Source organism: Carica papaya, chromosome 6 (genome assembly GCF_054855325.1).
Source record: "Carica papaya isolate Zhongbai chromosome 6, ASM5485532v1, whole genome shotgun sequence".
In the NCBI taxonomy this organism is placed as follows: domain Eukaryota; kingdom Viridiplantae; phylum Streptophyta; class Magnoliopsida; order Brassicales; family Caricaceae; genus Carica; species Carica papaya.
Window position 1 is genome coordinate 10517871 of NC_142314.1, and position 25022 is coordinate 10542892.

Sequence of the window (25022 nt, forward strand, 5' to 3'; positions counted from 1 at the left end):
TTGTAAGGTCGTGCATGGACAAGAATATGACACCACGATTTGCTTCCTAGAGCTGGCGATGCTAGAACACCAGATTGTCCCAGTTCATAATATAATTCTAATGTATATATAATTTAAAAAATAATAATTTTTATATAAGTCACCGGCAAATAAGCTACCTTCAAGGTCATGCAACGGCATAAATACCAACCATTTCAATAAACCAAAATTAATGACACTCCGACAGTCTGAAAACTTCTCGCATTAGAAGTTTAACTGGCTCAGGAAAGGTGGGAGCCATGGAACAAATTTCCTGACCTGGTTAAAAACCACTCCTCAGTCAAATAACACAACTTAAACTAAATAGTTTTAACAGCAAATCTGGGATGAACAAGCCGGATTTATCAAAACAAGAAGTTGGTTCCTCTCGACCACCAAAGACCTTCACGGTTCATACAGAAATTCCTAACGCCTGTAATCCCGATCAGATGTCCCGCGCTCATAATGGTAATCATCCTCCCCTTCCATTCTATCATAGCGATCATGATCATGATCATGATCATGATCAGGATACTGATCATAGCGATCCTGGCCACCTTGGTCATCCACATTATCATATTGTCCTCGACCGCGATGCTCATAATGTTCATAACGCTGGTCATGGTCAGGGTCTGAGTGCCTCTGTCCGTGCTCAGGCTGTTCATACCATCCCCGATCATCTTCAGGCTCAGTATGATCATACTCCCTTTCTCCATGACGATCCCGCTCATGTTTTGATTCAACATGATCATAATCAGAGCGCCCACGGTCATCCTCATGCTCCCCAACTTCATAATCCCTCTCCCTTTCACGAGGACGATCACGTTCGCGGTCACGGTCTCTGTCTCTCTCACGATCATAGTCCCGACCACGGTCTCGCCCTCTATCCCTATCACGACCCCGGTCACGGTCACGATCACGGTCGCGGTCACGACCTCGGTCTCTCTCCCTCTCCCTGTCCCTGGTTCTCTCACGATCTCTGTGGTGCCGATCCTCTCTATCACGTTCTCTAGGCCTATCATGGGAGCGTTCACGAGATTTCTCCCGTTCCCTCTCTCTTTCCCTTTCTCTTCCCCTTTCACGAGATTTCTCCCGGTCCCTAGCACAATTGTCAAAATCAACATCATTCTTGTGATCAATCATGCATGAAGCTTTCACATAAATAAGACACATTAGTGAGACTCATATCTTACCTCTCCTCTCGCGCCCTTGGTTCCTCGGATCGAGAGGGTCCTGATTGCTGCTGCTCTCTGAGAAGTTGAACAGCATTAAGACATCTAAGAGAACAAAAAGGAAACTACAACTTGACAAGAATGCTGTTCAAGTTACTGACTTCAAGCGTATCAAATCAGGGGATGCAAATATCCCATGCTCAATTAAGAGTAGATGGACAACTAAGTTCAGAACGTATGTTATGCATTAAGCAAAGAGAAGTTGTCAAATTTTACAGTATATGCATTTCAAATGAACTACTCTTACCAAAAAAAAAAGTGAACTACCCTTACAAGACATTGACTTCAAGCTTTAGCACGAATCAAAAAAGACAAAGTCTAATATTCACTTAACAGTAAACTTTTTAGGATAGATTATCATTTGTAACCAAACTATTCGTCATACTACAATTAGCTCCAAGTACAATTTAGTCCTTAAACTTGGAAAAGTGTTTCAATTCATAGTTTTTTCATACAACTGTAAAAATTTTTGATAGAAAACAACCAAAATTTTGTATGTTTTGTCCATATTCTAATTTCAATAGAGTAATAAAAGTTATAAGTAAGGATAAACATTAATAAACTCAATAAGAAGAATTAATTTGTTTTATTTAAGTAGTAAAAATGATAATAACAAACATTCAAAAAGAAATAAAGGCCTTCAATAATTATTTAAAGAAAAAAATTGAATTCTTAATCTTAAATAGAAAGGTTATACTTTCATCATTTTTATTTTACTAGAGCAATAAAGGAAGAAAATTTGCTTTATTGTCAAAAAATTTACATAAAGAATCAGGTTTTGAAATAATTTTATAAGTCAATAACTAAATTATAACAGAAAAATTTTTGTGAATGACTTACCAGATAGCCCATAATTCAATATCGAAATGATAATTTACCAATCTTTTGTTATATAAAAGATGTAAGCATATGTACTTAAAATTATCTAGAGGTAACACCACTTTTGTTTCAAATATCAGGTCTACATATATGCTTCTTTAAAAAATATTCTAATAGAACTATAACTAAAATCACACAAGAGTCCAATGCGTTTCGAGACCACACGCCAATTTGTAGCCAACAAGTCCAGCCCAAGTTTTTTATTTTTCAAAAAGTAAAAGATTAATTTGCCATAGAAAAACGTCCAGAAATTAGAGACCACAAAAAACAGCATCCAAATATTTCAGATTCTTAATATACACAGAAAAAAACAAAGAAATTACCAAAATTCTAAAGAGCTATTTTATTTTAGAAATATACATTCTAGTGAACTGCTGAGTAGAAGATCATTTAGATAGTTACTAAAGTGGCACATACCTCCCAGAATATTTCTGATTAACGTCTTCACCTCCAACCCGGGTTGTTCCAAGACCACCACCGAGTCTGCGAGGCCGCCAGTTAGGAACAGTTCTACCACGCTCAACGTCCACCAAAACCCTTCTATTTTCAACCTTTTTCCCATCAGCTTGTTTATATGCAGCTGTTACATGCAACACCAAGCAGATATTTAGAACACATTCTGCAAAAGGTCAGATCAAGAGAAACAGGTTCACCAAGCTCATACAGACCTTTCATATCCCGAGTGTGCAAGTACTCAATGAAGGCATAGCCTTTGGGTTTTTTTGTCACTTTATCAGTAACCAACCGAACCTGAGACATCCAAAGCCAATAAAAAAAATAATAAGTAGCCCACAGTTAGAACGGATCATACTTATGGGAGAAATCAAAAACTGTTATACATGTGGTATATTTTCCACAATTAAAGATATTTCTGAAAAAAAAAAGAGTTAGAAGCAGTAAATCCTAAATGGCACGGCAGATAGGCAGTATGCCTCATTAGCCGTGCTCACCTTTTAATTACAGGCTTCCCATTGCGAGATGCATCACCACCACTGGTAGAGTTGCAGAAAAACTGATGTATCGTTGCAAATATACCATTTGTTGAACAGATTAACCACCCCTTACCAGGGAATATTTTTAAAAACATGACAAGATAGTTGCAAATAATATAAAAAAATACCAGAATATCTTCTCAACTGCTGATCCATTTTGGACAGCCATAAAGCCAGAAGTAACATTTTTAGTAGCAGAAATATGGACTAAGAATTCAAATCAAAGAGAAAGAGATGCTAATACTCCCGACATTTATTACCCAGTGCAGGAAAAAGAACATTCGTCGGTCTCCTTTTGTTGCTTGAAACTAGGGCCAATAGGCAAAATGCATCATTGCTCTGCTCAATTAAAAATTTTCAGCTTTGCCATGGAGGATGAAGCATCATTTTTGGTATGGATACCAAGAGAATAGGGGAACCAAAAGTTTTTTTTCTTTTTTTTGAAAGAGGGAGATCAGTCTGCTTACCAGGGATCCCTTTAGATGATGACCCTTAAATACTAGAACAATACCTAGAAAGTTGAAGAACACCCATGTCCCAAAGAACCCAACTATATTAGAAAAGTTATCAGAGGGTGAACGAAAGAAACCTTTTTGATGATACCTGTGTTATTATTTCCAACTTGTATTCGCACACCACCATAATATATCACAGAGCAGGGAGATACTCAACTATTTCCCCTTACAATTTACACAGATGTTGAGGAAAGCACATCACCAGATAAACTTACCATTTCCACATGTTGGTGACATTAAAGCATTACAGTCAACTTTTTGTATAGAAATTCAATAGTAAATTTCAAATTCAAGGAGAAAAACAATTTTCTAAAGTTTTTTATAATATTAGATACAAGGTAAGAGTCAGCAAAGATCAGGGAACACACAAATGGTACTTTTTAACACAAATAAACTCAGTTAAGAGTCAAAGATAAGAATTTTAAAGAGGTGTATGTTCTTTAAACATTTGAAAATTTTTTGGGTAAAAAATCAACATTTTACCACAGAACTGAAAGAGCAAGCTGCCACATAACCTCTTACCAAACCTGTTTGGGGATGCTTTAAATTTACCTACCCGTTTAATTGGTCCAAAAGATTCAAAATCCCTTTTAACTTTACTCTCAATTGCGTCATAACTCTGCAGGAAGGCAATATAACTTGTAAGACACCAATCTGAAAGTCCAGGAATCACCGAATATCAATTTTGAAAAGGGAGGTGTATCTTACAAGTCTAGCAACGAACAAAGTCTTGAATGGATCTCCAGTTATATTTGGGTCATTATTTGGATCATCTGCATAAAGATACAAGTAAATTCAAAGTTGCAGAACTGTAAAAACAGTGAACTATCAATAATTTTGAAAATAGTAAAGGAAAAGAAAGGTTAAATACATTTCTTGAGCTCCTCGGCAGCCTTTTCTGCACCATTTTCCAATCGTAGCCTATGTATTCTTGCTCTTCTTTCCACCTGGATGCATGAAAGGACTTAGAAAGCAAAAACACAGGCAAAAAAGGTGCTACGGGAAAACAACTACTCCTACAATTATAGTTTCAAACTAACAATGGGTAAGCTATATGTCATAAGTTGTTATAAAGTAAATACATTAATTATTCAAGAACCAGCTCTAATCTGATCATGTTGTTTCCAGAATAGGAAAAAAATTAAAAACTGAATAACAGTGGTGATTAGAGGAACCAAATAAAAGGTTTAGAAACTTTCAGCTGATTTTTTTTTTTTTTTGATAATCGTAATTTTTCCTGCACAAAACAGAACTTGAAAGGTTCAACAGATATAATAGCCAAATAGAAAAAGCCGAAGCTACCAACAATTTAGTAAGATGCATCTTATAGTGCACATATGCATAAAATGTTCTACAACCTCGAAAGTAACTTCTTAAATTATAAATATGTTGCTTATAGAAATCAATTCCATAATGAATGAAACCAATAATGAATGAAAAGTAGGTGGCAGCAAATCTCCTACAGGTGTTTCAACTGTCGGGACAGGTGGAGCATACTCAGGATCACCTGGCTCAGCAAAGTGACTCACAAACTGTGCCATACCTGAAAGCACAAGGTAGATACATACAATACATAAACATTTTATTAAAAGAGAATGAGAGACAAACCCATTTCTGAAAATAGAGCAAAAGACCTGTATATGGAGGGCATTTTCTTTTCTCCGGAGGTGGTTTGAACTCCAAAGGAGGTCGAGGCTCAAAGAGCTTCAGAAGGTTCGCTGTTAACCCAGTTGGATGGCTCTGCCCAATCTGCACAATCAACAAATTCGTACTAATGGATCAAGTGATGACCATGGTTGTATAAATTATCCAACACTACACAAGCGTGAGGCCTGTGTACTAAATTATAGAGATCCAAACTATAATATGCAAAAGGAAACACAGTCATGAGTCCATGAAAGATCAAGCAGCATGTTCAATAATTGACAACACAAATTATTAACCAGTCAAAACAACAAAATTAAATCGATCTTCAGCTGATTAAACCCAAAATCGATTCAGGGGGTAAACGTAAGGCAATAACGAGAACAGACTGCACAGATTAACTGAACTAAAGCCAAAAAGAAACGATGCAAATAAGCGTAACCGAACTCAAAACAAACTTCAACAACAGCAATTATTAAACTAAGAAAACCTTATCTTACCCATCAAGATCACAAATCCAACCAAACAAGCCTAAGGTTAAAACTTGTGAAATCCTTATTTAGCAAAAACCCTAAATATCGAAAAAAAAAAAATCAGCTAATTGGAGAACAAAACAAACCAGTTTAAGCTGAAGAACATTGGCGCGGTTCTGGGCCTTGGTGCGTGCCTGAACGGCGGCGTTTTGGTTGCGCATGAAAGCATCGTTGTAGTCTCCCATGTTGAGGAGATCGGAGGTGAGGTAGGAATTCTGAGAAAAAAGGACGGTTTAGCGGTCAGATATAATTTTGATTGTATTTGGAGATGAGCGGATTCGGATCCCTATCTTCACGAGTCGGATTGGCAGTGCAAATGGATACTGGGAAAAGCGGCTGCAAATCTTACGATAAAGTGCTTGCCGCGACTTGCTATTTAACAGAGGAGAAAAAAACTCCGAAGAAAGCTCGTTGGGCTTGAAACCTAGAAAACGAAGTCGTTTTATTACGAAATTGGGTTTCTCGCTTCTACGTTCTCCACGGTCTACATTTTCAGAGATGAGAACCACGTCGCAACGACGCCGCTTTGGCGGTAGAACGGGATTGTCATGAAAGCGGTACCGTTTGACCTTTTTTTTTTTTTTTTCTCGAAAGGGACGAAATTGGGCTGAGTTGCTTGGTCCAAATTGGGCCTTGAAAAATGAACTCTTGCAAATTAAAATAGTATGTAATTCTTTATCTTTATTAAAATTTGATTAGAGCTAATTTTGGTGAAAAATTAAAAGCTCATTTAGCTAATCTTTTTTTTTTTACTGTAAGGTATTTAAACTAGTTTAATTTTAAAATTGTAGACGTAAACTAGTTTAAACTAAATTTACTATTCTTTTTTTTTTATAAAAAAAAAAAACAACATTATTTGTGCATGATAAATATTTATCAAGTATTAGTTAAATGTGTGTTATATACATATTTAAGTAATAGCAATGATAAGTGACAAGAAATACAATGTTATCTGCATGAAAATTAAGTTTAGTTTATCACTAGAAGATTTTTTTTTTTTTTTTTTTTTAAAATGTGAGAAAAGTTTGTTGTGCTTCAATTTGTATGGTATTTTAGATAACTCAATTGTTTAACTTGGGATGCTTTCCGACTATCTCAGTCTCAATGGATTCTTTAAAAGACTCCTAATCTATTTACTGTTAACATAAATTTATTATATTTTATAAATGAACAATTCTTATTTTCTCAATAAAACAAAAAACAAAAAACTCAAAAGAGAGATGAGATCTTTTAATTTTTTTTAAGAAGTAAAATATTAAATAAAAATTTTAATTCGTTTATAATTATTATAATTAAAAAAATTAATTATTATAAAATATTTATTTTATTTATAAATAATAGATTTATTGAGATTTAATTTAATTTAATTACTTACTATAATTTTATCAGTATATTAATAAATTAAATTTTTAATTTCATTTAATTAAATAATATAATGTAAAATTTTTTAATATATTTATTCTTAAGATTATTTTGCATGTTTAATTTAATTTTTTTAAAAAAGATAATTGATTATTACTTGTATTGACTTGGTTAAAAGTGATGCTTAAACAAAACATAATCACTCTTAAAAAAGTTTTGATAAAATCATAAAACTCTCTGGTGGCTCTCTCTATCTCTATATATATATATAGATTTATCAGCTTATAAATAATGAGTATCGGAATCTTAGACATTTACATATATATATATATATATATATTCTGGCACCTCTAAATTTTTTTTTTTTTTTTGGTTATTTTTAACAAAATTTGTAACTTGTAAGGTATATTTTTATCAAAGCAAATACATTAATAAATTTCATGTTAACCAAACACTTCAATAACTTATTTATAAAAGAAAATTATATTAGTTTATATGCTGCTAAAGAGCTTATAAACTTTTGCAAATGAACAAAATAAATATTATTTTTATTTTCTTTTATTTTTATATGAATTCAAATTATGATTTAGAAGTCTTTTGTTACGGTATAAATTTATTTTTTTAAAAAAAAATAAAAAAATAAAGTATTTAAACATCACATAAATACTCTTAAAAACTTTGATATTCAATTCCACAAATGAATTTGATTATTAATGAAAATGAAAAAGAATTAAAGAAGAGCATCATGTTTGTGGGTATTGTTTACATATCCATCAACATGAGTTAAAAGATCAAGCATCCTCATACCTAGTGATCTTAACTCTCTCTGTTACCTTGGCAAACAACTAGTAGAAATCTCATCAGACACAACGACCCAACTTCCATCATAAAAAACAAACAGCTGAGCAATTTTCCCATTGACCCGGCCGAGCTCTTAAATCGACTCTAATAATAGGACGAGAGGATTGTAAAGCTGCAAAATTAATTATTTTGTACAACTGGCATATACTGATTGTTTCAGTTTTCTTTTCCAATAATAATGAAAAGGATACTATATTAACGTATTAGTTTTTGCAACCAAAAAAAATATATTCTCGCAATGCAGTCGGGTTGTAAGGAAATCGAGGTATGTGCCTTTCCAACACTAAAAGGGCCAACTCGTTAAAGCAAAAATATTACTTGGGTTTTGGCTGCCTTGAAGGGGTCATCTCTCTAGAGTCTGTACTTGAAGTTCCACACTCACTGCTTGCAAATTCTGTGCTTGTCAATGCTATCTGTCTAAACTTCTTCATGTCTGCATCGTATGTGCTTTGTGTACAATCAAAACTCCCACCTAAGCTATAGATGGAGCTGTGTCCAGGCTTAACACCCTCATTTAGGTCCTCTAGCGACACATCTCCCTCTAGTGCTCTTACTATCTGCATAGTTTACACGATAGAATTGATCATTAATCAACTGATTGTCTAGACTCATCTTTTACATTGGCCAATAACAAATATATAAAAAGGGAACAGTTAACAATTGATGATAGTTTTGTATCAGATTCAGTTATCGTGATTTGTACACAGATACCCATTTTTACTATTAGATTCATAATAAGAAAATAGTATCCTACAATTCAATTTGATTTAATATCAAAATGATGTAATGCTAACAAGTAATATTGTGATACCATTTGAATTGCATAATTCGAATTGTATGGATGCAACGCGTTACCATTTGAACTGTATGATTCCACTAAGACATAATTTGAAGTGTATTTGAATCATTCTGTCTTTATTCTAACGAAGTTGGACTACTGTTCAAAATTATGCTATTTGAATTGTTAAATAATGGCATAGGCTTTGATTATATGGTGAATCACAATATAAACAAGTACCTGTTTCTACCAAATTTAATGGCGAACAGCAGTACCTGGCTCATTTTAGGGCGTTTTCGAGCAGAATGGCGAATGCTGGCAGCTGCACAGGCTACCATTCTTGCCATGTCCTGCTGGTTGTAGTTTCCCTGCAAACGTGGATCTGCAAGCTCGTCGAATTTCCCATCCTCCAATGCTTGAGTCAGGAGAGGTCGAGCCTGTTCATCACACACCAGAAGAGAAAAGGAAAGTGAGTGTATTATAAGTGAAAAGATAAAAAAGAATATGAAATTATATTTGATCAGATAAGAGATGATATATAATCTATTATATATATATTCTAGTAAAAAAATGGATACAGAATCCCATTGTCTGACATGCAGAATACCAAAATTTACAAGTTGAGAAAACACTCACCCAATCCACTAAACTATCATCCTCTGTATCACTAACATCCACAGGCGGTTTTCCAGTAATTAGTTCTAATAGCATCACCCCGAACGAGAAAACATCTGACTTTTCTGTTAGTTTTCCACTTGATGCATATTCCGGAGCCAAATACCTGCATTTTGGCAAGGAAACAACAATATTAATCACTGCAAAATTTTCATAATTGCATTGATCTCTCTTATCCGTTTGCTGAAGCCTGATATCAGACAAGTCTGCAAGAAGTCATTATTCAACATCGTAGGCAAATGTTAATATTTGTTACCCAAATGTCCCCATGACTCGTGTAGAAACATGAGTGTAATTGTCAGAAGATAGCTTAGCCAACCCGAAATCAGCCACCTGAAGAGACAGAATTTTGTTTGATAAGAAAATTATTATTGGTATAGCAAGAGTAAAATAACTCTTCCATAGAATTCTTACCTTTGCATCAAAATTGAAGTCAAGGAGAATATTAGAAGCTTTGATATCGCGATGGATAATCCGAGGATGACCTGGATTTTTTATCCCAAGAAGAAATGAGATATCTTGTCATCAGTGAGAGAAAGACAATGCTAAGAGGAAAGTAGAATTGTCTTACAATCTTCATGAATATAAGCAAGTCCTTTAGCAGAATCTAATGCTATCCGAAGCCTAGTAGGAAAATCCATGACAGGAAGACCCTTTCCTGGAACAGAAATTTTGAACTCTTACGATAAACTTCATTGTTGGGACCAATTATTTTCCGTTTTTCATTTCAGGTTTATTGTCAGATTTTCTCACAAGACAATAGAAAAGGAAAAGCTGGAAAATTGAGAAAATGAAACTTACCATGAAGATGATATTCCAGAGTTTTATTAGGAATAAATTCATAAACCAACATCCGTTGTCCATCGGCACTACAGTATCCAACCAGTGATACAAGATACCGATGATGAACTCGACTAATAATTTCAACTTCTGCCTGGAACTCTCTTTCTCCTTGTCCACTACCTGACTTTAAACTCTTTACAGCTACTTCTTTCCCATTTGGCAACACACCCTTATGCACATATCCAAACCCGCCTTGACCCAAAAGATTGGCCTCAGCAAAACCTCCTGTGGCAACTGCTAGTTCCTCGTAAGTAAAGGTGCTCTTGTTGAAACCTAGATTAAAACTTGGTGATGGGGGTGGCATTGGAAGGCGAGGTGGATCTAAGAATATCGAACTATCTTCATTGATAGCCATCATTGATGGGGTTTTAGGCGAGGGAACCCATCCACCTGGGGATTGCTTCACTGATCCTTGATGATTATTTTGCCAGGTAGGATTCCTGAAAGAATTATCGATATAGTATTGCCCACCTGCGTGAAATAGTAGCAAATCAGCCAGCCAAATCCCAATTTAAACAATATCATATTATCCTAACTATACAGAATCGAACATCAATCACTCCAATAATGACTTTCTAATCCCAAATTCGCTGTTTTGCTATAAAAGTTTAGTCAGACAAAAGGAGAATTTAATGTTGGAGTCAAGTTACTAGAAAAGAGAAACCATTCCATGCAGTCTAGAATTGTTTGTGAAAAATTTAATCAAATCTAGTTCAAGATTGGTTCAAGACATTAAGTGGATGCAACAAGCACAAGAAGAGCCTGAAATGCAAATAAGTATTCTAATTCTCTATTCAATTCAAAGTAAGCAATTTTCTAAACTAAACAGGATCCTTTAGAACCAATCAAGATTTCAGTCTAATCTTTATGCTACTTATGGAACAAATCTAAGATTTTTAGTAAAATTCATTTGAAAATCTACACAGAAATGCACTGTTCCAACCCATTTTAATTTTTTTTATCAACTCAATTCTTATACTTTCTCAATAAATTTATGTTCCTGCTTAATATATGTATAAATTTTAAATGGATTTCATAGAGTTTCGATTGAAAGGAAATATGAGTTCTAGTTTTTGAGTAGTAGAAAAAGAGGTGATCTATTCAAGGGTGTTCAGGAGCACCTTTAATGGAATCTCCATAAAACTGCTCCTTCCGCTTCTTCTTGTTGGAACGTCTGACACAAATGATGATTAATATGATTATTAAAACCACTGCCCCCACTGCTAAACCTGCTGCAATTTTCACCGTATTATTATCACTCCCACTACTTGAAGACGGCGGCGAAGACGATGGTGATGATGAGCTGTCACTAGACTTCGGGGGCTTTGGTGTTTTCCCCCCGGAAGGAGAACGCGGAGGAGGAGGAGGACGAGAGGGGACGCCGGAGTGAGGTGGGGGTGGAGGATTCCGGCCACTGTCCGAAGGTGGAGTTCCCCGAGACAGAGGTGGTGGCGGAGATGGGGAGGGTGGAGGTGGCGACGTTGAAACTCTCGGCGGCGGAGCCTTACTTTCCGGAGGTGGTGACGACGAAGACGGTGGTGGTGGTGCTGGTGGTGATAATGCAGGTGTGTTCGACGGCGACGATGCATTCCCCGACGTTGTTGAATTAATCTGCAGCGGTACTGATGCATTCCTCGGCGACGGTGAATTTATCTCCAACGGTACTGATGAATTCTCCGACGACGCCACAGATCCCAATTGCGACCAAGTCGAGTTTGAAGCTCTTGATAGATCATCTGCCAATGCTAACGAATCCAATCGCGGCCTAGCAGTTACATGAGAGGGAGCCATTGTCTTTTACAGCTTAAATGTGTGTATATATATATATATATATCTACCCGGGTGTGTGTATATATATATATGATTCCTTCAACAATATAGAACTCCCTCTCCTGTAACTACTCGTCGTCTCACAATCTGACCACCCCTGAAGAAGAAAACGAAGAAGAAGATGATGATGAAGATGAAGATCACGACTTTTTTCTTCAACTCAATACAAGATCATCTAGCCATGCATGCAAAACGACAAATTGGTGTTCATAAATCACCATTATTATTATCAAATCAAGCATTTTTAACAAATGGGTATTCACAAATTACTAAAAATCATGCAAAAACTGATAGCTTCAGGCATGATGACCGCCATGGATATGAATCAGATATGAAGAAAAAGGTACCTGAATGAAGAAGACAGGAGGGATGTCGTCAAAGGACAGAGGAAAAAGAATATTGCAGAGAGTAAATTTCTCATTTTAGAAAGGTGAGGACTTTGGAGGAGCCTACCATTTTCCTTTGTGTCCTCCTACAAAGATGGGCTTGTCTCTCTTCACTGATTCACTCACAGCCTATTTATGATGATTAATTTCAGTTGCTTCTTTTCTTTTTTAAAAATATATACATATATATATATATAATTTTGAAATGTAAGTGGCTTCTTCCACGTCCTACCTCCAAAGGAGACGGTTGTCTCTCCATTTGTAAGGTTCATAGCCTCAGAAATTAATTTCTTTTGAAGTTCAAAGGTTAAAAATGTTAGCATTAAGTACTAATATCTTTTTAACTATTAGAGATTGTATTTTTAAGAAAATAATAATAATCTAGACCTAATTGTTAAAGATGAGTATTTACATTCTTAACTCAAACTTATTGTAACATTTTCAAAATTAAAGATATATTAATTAGTAATTAGTCGATAATAGTTTTAAGTAATAAAATATTACAACCATCATGACTTGTCTGATCTTCATAAAAATATCAAACACTTAAAAATTTTTGGATCAAATCGAAGCACATCTATATAAGTTCACAAATGGAAACACTAGTAACCTTGCTACAAACCCTGCAGAAGATCTAAATTTCAGGCCTGGGTCTAGCAACAGGAATAAGGCTGTTCACATACGGTAGATATTTCGACACTCCATTAATCCTCATATCGTAAAAACATTCCAGTTTTCGAGTTCTAACTCGATAAGTAATGACTTTCGTTCCAAGCAAGATTATTAGTAAGTCACTGTTAATGCATGTCAAGGCCTGACATACTCCATAGGTTTCCCCCACAATTTCAGGATCAAGACTTATTGTGCCCTTCAAGCTCATATTCATATTCCCATAGACATAAATTTCCCAGAAATTGTCTTGTTTTTTAGGCAAAATGTAAGACAATTCTCCATTTATTTCTACCAAAGCACCATTTGGTCCTTTGGAGGGAGGGAGTGACAGAATACCATACTCTTCATGTTTTAAATCAAATGCCAAAATCCCACCCCTTGATGTCTCCCAATAAACAACTCCCTTCATATAGCATCCGGCGCTCAGATTCAACCAGCCTTCTTCACAGCATACAGCATCCGCGACTCTCCATGAATTCGTCCTCGAAGAGTAAATCTCAAATTGAACAATTGAATGATCTGTTAAATCGAGTACAGCACAGACTAACTCATAGTTAGAAGCAAAATTGAGTGCATAAGCGTCAAAAGCAAGCACAATAGCAGGTTCAGGTCCATGATATAAATTAGGGCTCGGAAGCTTTGTCCAATGTCCTGTCACAGGATTGCAAATGAAATATGCACCTTCTTCGGATCGAGCTTGACAACAAACTAAGCCATTGCAGGTGGTTCGAATATTAACAGACTCTGGCAGAAAGTTGAGCGAGGGGACAGGGATGCCATAAGTGTCTTGATTGAAAGAGATAAAAGAAGGATTTTCCCCAGGAAATTGACTGAAAAGGCCAGAGATGTCTTTGAACTGGTTTGTTTGCTTGAGTTCCAAGAAAGGAGAAGATATCCACTGATTCCAAGCTCTTGATACAGTTTTGTACCTGTAGAGAGACTTAGCAGGGAGAAAAGGAAGAACATTCTCCTTAACAACATCTTCTATATTCATATCAATCTTTAGTTTTATGTGTTTCGGGAATTTAGAAGAGCCTCCCATGCTTGAACAAGCAAGAACCTTGTATGGGGATTTTCTCTGCACAAAAGAGGTGTATGTGAAATCTGAGAACTGCAACCGAACATTAACAGAATCAAGCATAAGCATCGTTTGACATTAAATCATTTTGCTTACAGTGAGTGAAAAACCAAATAGGGGATGAACATTGAATATGAAGCCCAACAACAGAATCATAAACTTTAAGATTTTAGATAATTAACCATGATCAATTATTTAATGTAGTATCAGAAATTCTTAATATGGTGTCATATCTACTTACACTGTTTTGTGTTTGATCCATGCATATAATCTGATAAGTCTTCATGTGAGATCAGACACTAGAATATAAACAATAGATTATGCATTCAGTTTGATAAGTTTTAGAATGATCAATGTAATTGTATTCTTTAACATCATAACAGAGTAGATTTCTACTTTTCAAATCCAGCCAAATTTCTTACAATACTTCCATACGGCGTTTTGCAAGTAAGTGGAAGACCTAATATATATACGTGAATTATTTGTTCCATATTTTATTTATAATATTAATACTAAATCTGATAAATATTACCACAGAAGTACTGTCATCATCAGGTTCCAATTTTGAAGACGATGCACCATGGAGTTCCGGAGATGATTTCCAGCAATTATTCTGCTTGCTTTCAAATAAATCTTCGACTTCATCAGCACTGTATGACTCTGCATCAGTCATTTCTTCCAGGCTGTCCTCCTCAATCTCCGCCATTAATCAGACTAACTAAAAAACAATTGAAACAGTCATTGATGCTAATTCAAGAATCAAGAGTAGGAGTACAAAAAAAGGACATAACAATTAACAAAACGAACATAAACTGATGTTAAGCAATACCAATTTTCTTCTCTCTGTTTCAGAAACCAAGATAAAACATCCCTAAATCAGTTTTTTCTATGGGAGATAACTGTTCGTTTCTGTATTTTATTTTCATTAAGAAATGTTGACCAAATCCCAACTTGAAAGTCAATTGGGAAGACACAAGGAAAGAGGGAGAGGAGCGAGAAAGGAAAACTCAATCAAAACGAAGACTTGGATAAATGCATGGAAACTTCTCGTCCCTTTTCTAGTTTACTTTCCCCAGTAACCAAACAGAACCGGAAGCATAAAAACCCGGCAGGAAAGACCTGAAAACAATCCAGACCCAGAAAACACGCTTAAAATAAGACACCACCCTTGTCATCTCTGGAAAGTATCGAAAAGAATCGAGTTAATAACTTAAAACGATGACCACGAACAAAGCTATAAAACGAACCCAGAAAGCATAAGAGAGAGATAAGAAAGGAGACGGTGAAAAGATCAAGAACTACCGTATAACTTTGAAACCTGGGCGGAGTGTGTTGAGTGAGTCAACTCGGGAGAGAGATTAGAGTTCGTTGTAAATGAACTTGGATCGCCTGGTGATAAAAAACAGGAAGACGCGTACGTAAAACGCCTTGAAGGGTTAAACATGTCGTCAAGTCAAGTCAATGGACTTGTCGTGACACTCTGGTTGCTTGCTTCTCAAGTTTTTTGCTTAATTTTTTTTTTTTTTTTTACTTTTTCTTCAAAGAAAATTTCATGCAAATTTTAAAATCAAAGTAGGCGTGTCACCACGATTTGTTTGCTCTTCTCTATCTCTCTCTATCTCTCTATATATATATATATATACATATATAGATATGTATATATAATGTTTTTCCCCATCACATTTACGCTCGCTTTTTATACAAATTCAAATCTATCTATATAAAATTTTCTATTATGTGAATAATTATGAATATTAAAATAAATATACAAAGTTTTCTTAAATGTTAAAATTTTATTATTTAGAATTAAATAACAAGGTGCGGAATGATTAAAGTAAATAATTTTTTTAGTCACTTAATTAGATTAATTTTATATTTTTCTAATACATTTGTTAATTAAACTACTTACGAATTTATTTAAGGTTGAATCAAAAAGTTTTGATATAATTTTAATAATATAGATCGCCATTCTAAAAAAAATTAATAATAAATCTAGCACATGTTTTGATTCTATAAGATATATAATGATTCTATAAGAATACGACATGTGTTTAATTTATATTTATACGGTACTTACATTATTGATATTAATATTAACGTGCATTACCAATTAGAGAACAAATCAAAAAGCTTATAAAAATACAATAAATAAATTTGAAAAAAATTATAAAAGAACCAAAAAAAAAATTGATATAAGAACTCAGGATGTAAATATTAGGATTTATGTATATATATACTCTATTGTAAATAGCAGAATTTAAGGTGTAAATATTCAAAAGTATGTGGATGGAACCCGTTAGCTGGGAACTACAAGACAGATATTTAATATAAACATACTGGATACAGATAACAATAGTATGCCATTATTCATAAACTAAATTTACAAAAACAAAATACACACTGCACATAAAAAAGAAAAAAAAAAAAAAACACCTAATTTAATTCATTTTATTCAAAAAGCGTCCTATTTACTTCAAAAAAAATAGATAAATAAAATTCAAACTTTTTGAAACTCCTTTATTATATATATATATATATGTAATGTTATAACGTACAGTTTTAGTTAGGATTATCGTCCACAATTAATTCAAAGCAGCGTATCCTAATTATCCATGAAATATCAAACAAGATTCCTACATGCAAGTAAAAAGCTTGGAGATGAATCATGGCCATAAATAGAAGATAGAATTGTAATTCACTTATATGCATATACCTACATTTTAGAGAAAGCGACTGTTGTAATTAGTAATGGTCAGCCGAAGCACTCATCACTTGGCAGAGGCCCTGGAATAGAGCCCTTATCCAGAAACTGCAACCCAAACACAACCAAAATGGCAGCCAAAGACAGATATGATAATCCTTCAACAGCTCCCAGCAAACCAAAAGGACCATTAGGCAGACCGGAGCCAGTTTTGATTTTGGTGTACAACGACCAACCCACAATCCCAAAGACCACCAAGTAGCTCACGCCCTCTAGCGCACCTATTGCACCTCCTGGCCCCGGAGGGAGGCCACACCCGGTTGTCTTGAGCGTGTAGAGGGACCATAAGATCACTGGGGTTGACACCAAGCCCCCTGCTATTGCTGCTTTCTCTGCAACCCCGTTGCTGCTGCTATCGCTGCTCTCTTTTGCCATGGCCAACACCTTGAGTGGGCCGTGGGGTATGCTTCTGTTGTGGGTGACATGAAATCTGCTATGCTGCAAGGACACTAGTGAGGTGGAAACCGGCCAGAGCAGCAGCATCTTTGAGTTCTCAAATACACAAGGCAAAATGCCAAATGCAGATCTAGCCTAGTTTCTGTGTATCAGAGGGAAAGGGAGATATAGTGTTTGAAGTGAGCAAATTTATTAAATTGGCACCTTATCTGAAACTATTGAAGGGAACCCTTCTTCAATCCTCACCATAGGTTGAAGACGCATGACCTCTATGCCCTGTTAGGAAACACAAGACCCACAATTAAAGACTTAATACTATGGGGCAGGCCCAGGGCCAGCGGGTCCTCAACTCATCAGAAATGCCATCTGGCCAGTAACACAACAGTCATACAGAAGGTAGCCTGCCAATTATAGATTGACGAGTAATACAAATGCAAGAGTAGGATTATTATTGGATAATTAGATGTAGCATTTTCATTGGAGGAACGTTTTCCAGTACTAATAAAGTGGATTATCACGTCAACTTATATTCCTTATTAAAAAGAAAATAAAAAAGTTTTCCAAGAAAAGGCTCAATTCCCCTCTTCATTTAATGGAGGCCCAAATTATTAACCATCCATCTAAAAGCCTTTTACAAAACCTGCTTGAAACCTTGAACAAACACCAAACAAAGAAAGATTTGTACCCTCCATCAAGATTCCCTCTCCCTTAAAAGATTTGAGAGTGAAACCCCGCAGCTTTTGAAATATTATACTTTGCACAGAAGAAGGCAGGACTTACTCTTTACGGCACTTCTCCCTGCCAATTGACATTTTTGCTTTCATTTTGACCCCCAGTTCCTTTAATCTCGGCATAACCTGGTGGCAACTTTGGTGGATGAATGATTGGAACAGCCGGAGAAGACCCCGATGAAGCTGAAGGCTGGAACGGCCAGGCGATTGTACTCGTAGTTGGAGCTGCACCATTAGAAAACTGGCTAGGTTTAAAAGAAGTGACAGCAGTCTTTTGGTCCTTATCATTGGGCTGCTTATCTACCTTTTGTTCTAATACTTGATGGTTAGACTGTGCCTCAATTACATCCCCTCTAGTTTTCTCACCTGCAATCCTAACACCAGGACTGCCAAATTGAAGCCAGGGCTGCCTGAAAGGTGGCTGCCGGTTCGGAGCTGTATGAGCCCCAGAAGAATTATCATTTCTTTCAACGTCCTCTTTGCCCTTGCCCTGAAGGTTTGCATCATAGACCTCACTTGACTTGTTTGTCTTGCTTTCCAGGGGCTTATTTTTTTCCACTGAATTCACTTCAACTGAATCAACTCTGGGAGCTGAAGAGCGGCTTGTGGAGATTGCTGTTGTGGGAAATGCTTTCTCTGGTGGAACAGCGGGAGTATAATTTGAAGGTAGCAGATCATCCCAATTCTCTAATAGCTCTTTGTAGACTTTGCGAAGGGTGACCTCAGTCAGTCCTGTCACCTTACAAATTTCTGCCTGAGTCTTGCGTTTGTCTTCTAATTGACAGGCCAGATATATAGCAGCAGCTGAGATGCTAATGGGGTTCCTTCGAGTGCAGAAACATTTATTGATCACCACTTCTCCAATGTGTGTTGCCAGCTCCTAAAAGAGTTCATACAAGTCAATTGTGAAAGAATCTAATAATATGCAACAAAGAAGGAGAAAAGAAAAAACTAGTACCCCAAACTTCAAAATAAATAAATTGGCAGCAATTCCTTTATGTACTAGTTTCTCTTTTACAACTATAAATTCAACACTACCACTGACCATTATGCCTCAATTCCGAGGAGAGACGTCACAAAGGAGGAAAGCATATTATATTAATCAATAAATGAAGTTATTCCAAAACCTCAAAGATACTTCACGATTTGCAAAATGTAATCACTTTCTAAAGGTATATGATCAAAACTTTTGGTTAGAATGAGATCAATTTGCTAGCAAGTAGAATAATATCCCTAGAAAAACATTTGGAACCTTGCAACAGCTTCTGGACGGAAGTCAATGCAAGACTTTATTATTTATCTTCTTTTTCATTTTTTGGTCTAATATTCCTTGACTGGAAACCAGTTTGTGACAATTTCTAGAAAGAAATTTCTTCTCATGTAGATTATTTCTACTTTCTGTTTGGGTTGAACATCCCATCTCATATCTAAATTGGCATAGAACATATAAGGACAAAATAAAGGCTTCAATGGCTGCTATGAGATACCTGAGCAGACTTATTAAGCTGAAGAAGTGTGCAGAATCTTGGCATATGAACAGATATTGAATTACTGTTAATGGGCTGACTTAATTGCAGTGCTTCTCCCAATATTTTAATGTACTTTCCAATTTCTTTTTGAGGTACATTAGCAGCAATTGAGATTTCCTGTTATTCCAAAAAAGACATCAATACTAGCATGCAGTAAACTGAAGGTACATGACAAATATATAGAGAAAACCTGCAACCAACTGAGCAATATTTCTTTATAGTAGGTACTTAAGAACCAGGACTACAACCGATGTTATAAATTCTGTTCATGCAGATTTTGAGCAGCAAGATAACAAGAATACATAAACAATACACTTAATACAGCGAAGTATTTTGCAGCAAATTTACTATGAACCATTAATACCCATCTGCAGGATGTTCTCAATCATGAAAACCTACAAACATAAAACACTCCGCATGAATCTGATTAGACATAGTCATCATTAATTCAGCTCATTAGTCTTGATAGAGACACACATTTACCAAGCAAACTATTCAAGCTAATTTCGCAATCGCTAATTCCGCTCTTTAGTCTCGAAAAGGAATATTAAAAAAGCGGGGAAAATTCAAGTACCTGCAGGGTTCTGGGTTCTTGAGCCTCCCTAATTGCTTGAACAAGAGCAGCCGTTGCAAGTGCTTCAACGCTCCTGTTCCTCAAGCAAGTAGCCGAGCAACAATCCCTAAACAACTGAAACGCGTGGTCCGATATATCATAATCCAACCCCAGAATCGAGGCCACGTCTATGATCTGCATATAGGCACGCAGATTATCAACCACGACCGTCGACGACGTCGTCGTCGAAGAAGAAGAAGAAGAAGAAAGTTCGAGGGTGCGCTCGAGCTCGGCGAGGTGGCCGGAGAATGAGAGGGAGGAGCGGAGGAAGAGCGGACTTGGCTCGAGGGACCAAGTAGAGAAGGTGGTGATAAAGCCCGTAGGCTGGAAGGGGTCTTCGTCATCTTGATGGAGGAGAGCATGGTGGATCGGGAGGTCAGAGGTGACGAGGCAGAGAGGGTTGTCTTGTGCTCGGATATGGAAGAGGTGGTGGTTTTGGTATTGACGCTCTTCTACCACTCGGCCGCAGGAGGTGCACTCCGTGATGGAGCGGCCGGTGGTCGTGGTTGCGCACCGGCCCTGCGGCGCCGAGCAGTACGTACACTTCATTGTATCTAGTCTAGTCGAAGTAGAAGAACAGATCCACTGGTAAGACTTCCTTCCCGGTCTACCCGCAAAATGATCAGTGTGGGTTTCATTTCTACAAACCTAAATTTTTCAACAATTTAAAAAAAAAAAAAAAAAAAAAAAAAAAAAAAACTAAAGAAGATATTTTAAAATATGATATTCAAATTAAATATCCAGATTTTTCAGTTGAAATAAATTATACATTCTATTAGAAATATATTAAACACATTTTTAAAAGTATTAGTTTCTCTCTTATGTAATTAACATTTTACTAACTTCAAATAATTAAGGATCATATTATAAAAAAAAGACACTCTGAAAAGTATGGATTTTACTTTTAAAATTTTTGAAATTCCAATTTATTTTAACTTGTGATGTTCTTGGATGAAAACATAAATTTTAATATGCAGATGACATAAATATTTATGTTCTAATAGAATCTCTATTAGTATTTTATGTAATGATAAACGGAACCAACAATTTTAGATCAAATAGTTAAATAAAAAATTAAAATAAATAAATTGTCTTTTAGTTTTTAATTTGAATTAACAAAACTATCAATAGGAAAAATTATTTAAGAAAGTATAAGATCTTGAATGCACTGTATTAAAATTAATTAATTTAAATTTAATTATACTTTTTAGATCATGTAAAAAATATAATTAGTTTATATATAATACTCTGAAAGTCAATCCCCAACCTCAAGTAACAAGTCACCAAAAAAATTATGGGGCTGTAAATCTAAATAAACTCAATTGGGGTGGTGAGCTTCCTTCCCTGTCCACGATCTAATTACAGAATCGTATAAAGAACAACTTCATTCATATGGAAAATTTAAAAAAAAAAAAAAAAAAAAAATACTTTTAAAAGTAATTCTCTCACTTGATTTTTATCTGTCCAAAAGTCGTTTAGCTCACCATGAACCGGATATGACTGTGACAGCAAAATTTAGAAGAATCGAAGCTAAAATAAGTATATAGTTTCATCCCTGTTATAAAAACATCAAGGTATATGGGTTTCTACCTCTCTCACAAACTTTGGACAGCACAAGCAAGGTACAGAAGAATTAAACTTTAAAGAGCTTCCGATCCTCCTCGGTATGCATTTCCATCATTGATTGCTGCCTGCTGAGGATAAGATAGCTCTGCGTGCCTCCGCTAGCTTCAGATCCTTACTCAAACTCCGTGTACCCTGACAACATAGCGGCAGAAAGAATAGAACCATAACTTATTATCAATTTTTAGAACTTCATCACAACCTGCTCTGGTAGAAATGCGTACTTCTTAGATGGTAAAATTTTTATTTTATTTTTTGAAAAAAAAAAAAGTAAAATTTTCTAAATTTTAAACAAATAAAAAAGACAGATCATCAGTTCATTTAAGGATCTTATAAAAATAATTAGCAGGACTTTGGCATATGCAAAATTTAAAGGGTGGGAAAGGCAGAAGAGGTCTGAGCTTCATATGAAGACCGCTTCATATGAAGACCATCATCGTTCCTTAAATTTATGAATAGAAAGTATTTTGAATTCCATTATTTCTTATCTGCATTCTAACCCGTGATTCATTTGTACAAACAGTGACATAGATCTGCAGTTCCATTTATACAAAAGTTGAAAAAATATACATTAGTAAAATATATTTTCTGGGGGGCTGGCATGTGGCATGCACACAGAGTTACTATCAAACCAAATGATTGATTTAAACAGTTTGAACTGCAAATTTGAGGAGCCCAAACTGACATAAGCTCTAACCAGACCAAGAACATTCATTTATCAAAGACGAGTTGGTAAAAATAAACTACATTCCAATTAGTTCTTCAGCGGAAACATGCCAAATGCTAAACCTACATATTTGGTTTCTAATGATGGTCACAGAATCAGAAGATCCCCTACAGTTTTAGCACAACAGAAATTTCGACTTTAGGGTTTACCATCAGAGAACCCTGTAATATAATGATCATGTTAACTCCAGAGAAAAACACACCTAAAGCATCTTTATCTCACCATGTTTTGTGTTACCAGCACCTAATATATAATTGATGAGGTTCAAATAGAATATCCGATTATTAAAGTTGCTTTGAGGAAAAAGGAAAAAGAATCAAATGACTATAGTTGGTAATATTTATGTACAAAAGATGATCTGCACACTTCTGTGTTTAATTAAACATCAAAACAATGGAAACAAATAGCCAGTTTTAATCCCCAGACTGACAAGTTCTATGTTTTTCCTAAAAACCATTGAGCAATCAAGTCCTGCTTAATTCAATACCCAGTATTGTGAAACCCAACTAAAAAAGGAACCTAAACCCCAGATTCTCATGCAAATATGGCACTTTCACCTTATTGAGCGGCTGGAAATTGGCCAAACTGTTAGGTGGGAAGAATACACACCAAAAGCATAAAAAATCATATAAATTAAGTTCTTAGTTCTAATTTTACACACACATGTTACCATGGAGATTTCAAAGGTTAAAACTATTCTAACAGGAGCTTCTTAAAGTTAAACAACAACCTTCTCAAGTTACAATCTAGGAGACTAACCCATATCTGCTTATCTATATATTTAAGCCCACAATCTAATATTGATTCAAACTACTCATAGAAGATAGCCAAAAATTTCCTAGACAGTGATGCAAGAGTAGCGTCCACTGATATCATACATCAGTCAATTCTTCAAGTAAGGGAGCATCGTCTCTCAGGTAAAACAAACTGCTGCCTAGACCAAAATGGAACTTAAACTGTCTTGAAAGTTAGCCAGGAAACTCGTTCCCAGTTCCCATCCCACAAAAGGAAGCATTAGGAAGCAAGAAAAAGATTTTAAAAAACAAACCAAATTTTTTTCTGGCGGAAATGGAAAATGAAAGAGAGAAAAGGAGAAAATCATTATCCATAGTTAAGCCAACCAGAATGTCCTCGAGCATTTATTGCAAAATATAGTAATTATTAGACAATGATATCTAACTAAAGTTATTACCAAATCATGAGCCTTCAAATTCAGCAAAGATGAAAAACCAAACAAAAATAATAACATAAGAACTAGTATAAAATTTGACTGATGTAGGCCAAAAATTCCTTGAGAGTTGACAGAGGTTAGTAACCAAAAGAAATAACAACTTCAGAACCAATTAAATAGAAAGCATAGCGAGCAAAAGTCAAAAAATGAAGGCAAACACATCAAATTCACATGTAAAGACAACCTGCCGCGTGGATTAATTGCTCCCCGGCCTCTCTTAAAGTAGCTAGTAGGATATGTAACGCATTAATGAATCAGCAGATTTTGCATACGGTTCCTTTTTCTCCATGACAGTAATTATGTAGATTTCTTATTCAAAACTAAATTAATTTCTTGGATTCAAACTAGGGAAAACTAAACTAGGATGAAAAAAGGGCAGAAATGTTAGGATAAAGCGTGGAACCCTCACCGTTGATTGGGTAGGAGGCGGATCGAGATTGAAAGAGCGAACAGACATCTTAGCAATCTCAGTGATGGCAGCTTCTCTAACTCCAGGCACATCACTGGTCAAATCCTCGTAGGCAGCCTCAAAAGCCTCCTGCCAAAACCTCGGTAATCTGATCCGACGGCTGTTAGTGTACACATCCCACATATGCTTCACCACCTTCTCCCTCTCCTCCATTTCCTGAGCAACCCATCCAAAAAATTGAACAATCATCCAAGATCTTTACCCAAAACGAGTCAAAACATGCTCGGATTAGGAGAGACTAACCAGAACGTCAAGGTCGTCGTGGATGGGGGTGTCGAGATCGTCAGAAAGACGATTGAGATTGCCAGCGGACCAACGAAGAGTAACAGTTCCGGTGAACATTGACCAGAATGCGAGCACCAAAATGGCAGCTAACGCCCAAAATTTGTATCGACCTCTAGCGAACAAACTCGAATCTGCACTTTCCTTCTTGACATTTGCCGCTGTCGTCGCCGTTGCCGTCGTAGTCGGAAGATTATCATCATCCTTCATTTCGATCAAAATTGACAGGTTACTTGTTAGATAGCTATTGTGACTGAGATTTTCCTTTATTTTTCTGAATTTATTGCTAATGGTTTTTCTTGTTTCGGCTTTTTGTCGTGGAAAACGAAAATGGACCCAGATTTGGAAAGGAAGTGGTCTGG

The 25022-nt window shown here is 35.7% G+C and overlaps 6 protein-coding genes across 15 annotated transcripts; all 6 read right to left on the reverse strand.

The window, feature by feature from the left end:
- Nucleotides 1-225: 225 nt before the first annotated feature.
- On the reverse strand, nucleotides 226-6269 carry U1-70K (U1 small nuclear ribonucleoprotein-70K). Its single transcript, XM_088206738.1, has 10 exons — nucleotides 5900-6269; nucleotides 5271-5385; nucleotides 5100-5179; nucleotides 4508-4583; nucleotides 4345-4409; nucleotides 4193-4255; nucleotides 2798-2879; nucleotides 2547-2709; nucleotides 1212-1268; nucleotides 226-1117 (listed from the first exon to the last, which is right to left on the reverse strand). The coding sequence occupies exons 1-10, from the start codon at nucleotides 5996-5998 to the stop codon at nucleotides 445-447; spliced, it is 1473 nt and encodes a 490-aa protein (XP_088062864.1). The 5' UTR covers nucleotides 5999-6269; the 3' UTR covers nucleotides 226-444.
- Nucleotides 6270-7905: 1636 nt separating this feature from the next.
- On the reverse strand, nucleotides 7906-12908 carry PERK4 (roline-rich extensin-like receptor kinase 4). Its single transcript, XM_022049983.2, has 9 exons — nucleotides 12510-12908; nucleotides 11454-12259; nucleotides 10291-10803; nucleotides 10061-10147; nucleotides 9904-9974; nucleotides 9746-9822; nucleotides 9451-9595; nucleotides 9090-9251; nucleotides 7906-8593 (listed from the first exon to the last, which is right to left on the reverse strand). The coding sequence occupies exons 2-9, from the start codon at nucleotides 12121-12123 to the stop codon at nucleotides 8351-8353; spliced, it is 1968 nt and encodes a 655-aa protein (XP_021905675.2). The 5' UTR covers nucleotides 12124-12259; nucleotides 12510-12908; the 3' UTR covers nucleotides 7906-8350.
- A 166-nt stretch (nucleotides 12909-13074) lies between these two features.
- On the reverse strand, nucleotides 13075-15757 carry LOC110820531 (F-box protein At5g49610-like). Of its 7 annotated transcripts, none has more exons than XM_022050087.2 (4): nucleotides 15601-15757; nucleotides 14831-15016; nucleotides 13902-14298; nucleotides 13075-13739 (listed from the first exon to the last, which is right to left on the reverse strand). In XM_022050087.2, exons 2-4 carry the CDS (start codon nucleotides 15002-15004, stop codon nucleotides 13183-13185), a joined length of 1128 nt encoding a protein of 375 aa, XP_021905779.2. In that variant the 5' UTR covers nucleotides 15005-15016; nucleotides 15601-15757; the 3' UTR covers nucleotides 13075-13182. The 7 variants fall into 7 exon arrangements, with proteins under 7 accessions (XP_021905779.2, XP_021905741.2, XP_021905716.2 ...); XM_022050049.2 differs by adding an exon at nucleotides 15128-15417 and having other exon boundaries at nucleotides 13075-14298; nucleotides 15601-15745; XM_022050024.2 differs by having other exon boundaries at nucleotides 13075-14298.
- A 1207-nt stretch (nucleotides 15758-16964) lies between these two features.
- Nucleotides 16965-17542, reverse strand: LOC110820589 (anti-muellerian hormone type-2 receptor). Its single transcript, XM_088206728.1, has one exon. The coding sequence runs from the start codon at nucleotides 17540-17542 to the stop codon at nucleotides 17051-17053; it is 492 nt and encodes a 163-aa protein (XP_088062854.1). The 3' UTR covers nucleotides 16965-17050.
- A 47-nt stretch (nucleotides 17543-17589) lies between these two features.
- PBRP (plant-specific TFIIB-related protein) lies at nucleotides 17590-20877 on the reverse strand. 2 transcript variants are annotated; one of them, XM_088206727.1, is made up of 4 exons: nucleotides 20290-20877; nucleotides 19674-19832; nucleotides 18236-19066; nucleotides 17590-17731 (listed from the first exon to the last, which is right to left on the reverse strand). In XM_088206727.1, the coding sequence occupies exons 1-3, from the start codon at nucleotides 20875-20877 to the stop codon at nucleotides 18239-18241; spliced, it is 1575 nt and encodes a 524-aa protein (XP_088062853.1). In that variant the 3' UTR covers nucleotides 17590-17731; nucleotides 18236-18238. The 2 variants fall into 2 exon arrangements, with proteins under 2 accessions (XP_088062853.1, XP_021905705.2); XM_022050013.2 differs by lacking the exon at nucleotides 17590-17731 and having other exon boundaries at nucleotides 17879-19066.
- On the reverse strand, nucleotides 20762-25022 carry LOC110820578 (polyol transporter, putative (DUF1195)). 3 transcript variants are annotated; one of them, XR_015812922.1, is made up of 4 exons: nucleotides 24622-25022; nucleotides 24319-24534; nucleotides 21919-22086; nucleotides 20762-20976 (listed from the first exon to the last, which is right to left on the reverse strand). XR_015812922.1 is itself a non-coding variant. In XM_022050094.2 (3 exons), the coding sequence occupies exons 1-3, from the start codon at nucleotides 24868-24870 to the stop codon at nucleotides 22006-22008; spliced, it is 546 nt and encodes a 181-aa protein (XP_021905786.1). In that variant the 5' UTR covers nucleotides 24871-25022; the 3' UTR covers nucleotides 21843-22005. The 3 variants fall into 3 exon arrangements, 1 of the variants encoding a protein (XP_021905786.1); XR_015812921.1 differs by lacking the exon at nucleotides 20762-20976 and adding an exon at nucleotides 21544-21828; XM_022050094.2 differs by lacking the exon at nucleotides 20762-20976 and having other exon boundaries at nucleotides 21843-22086.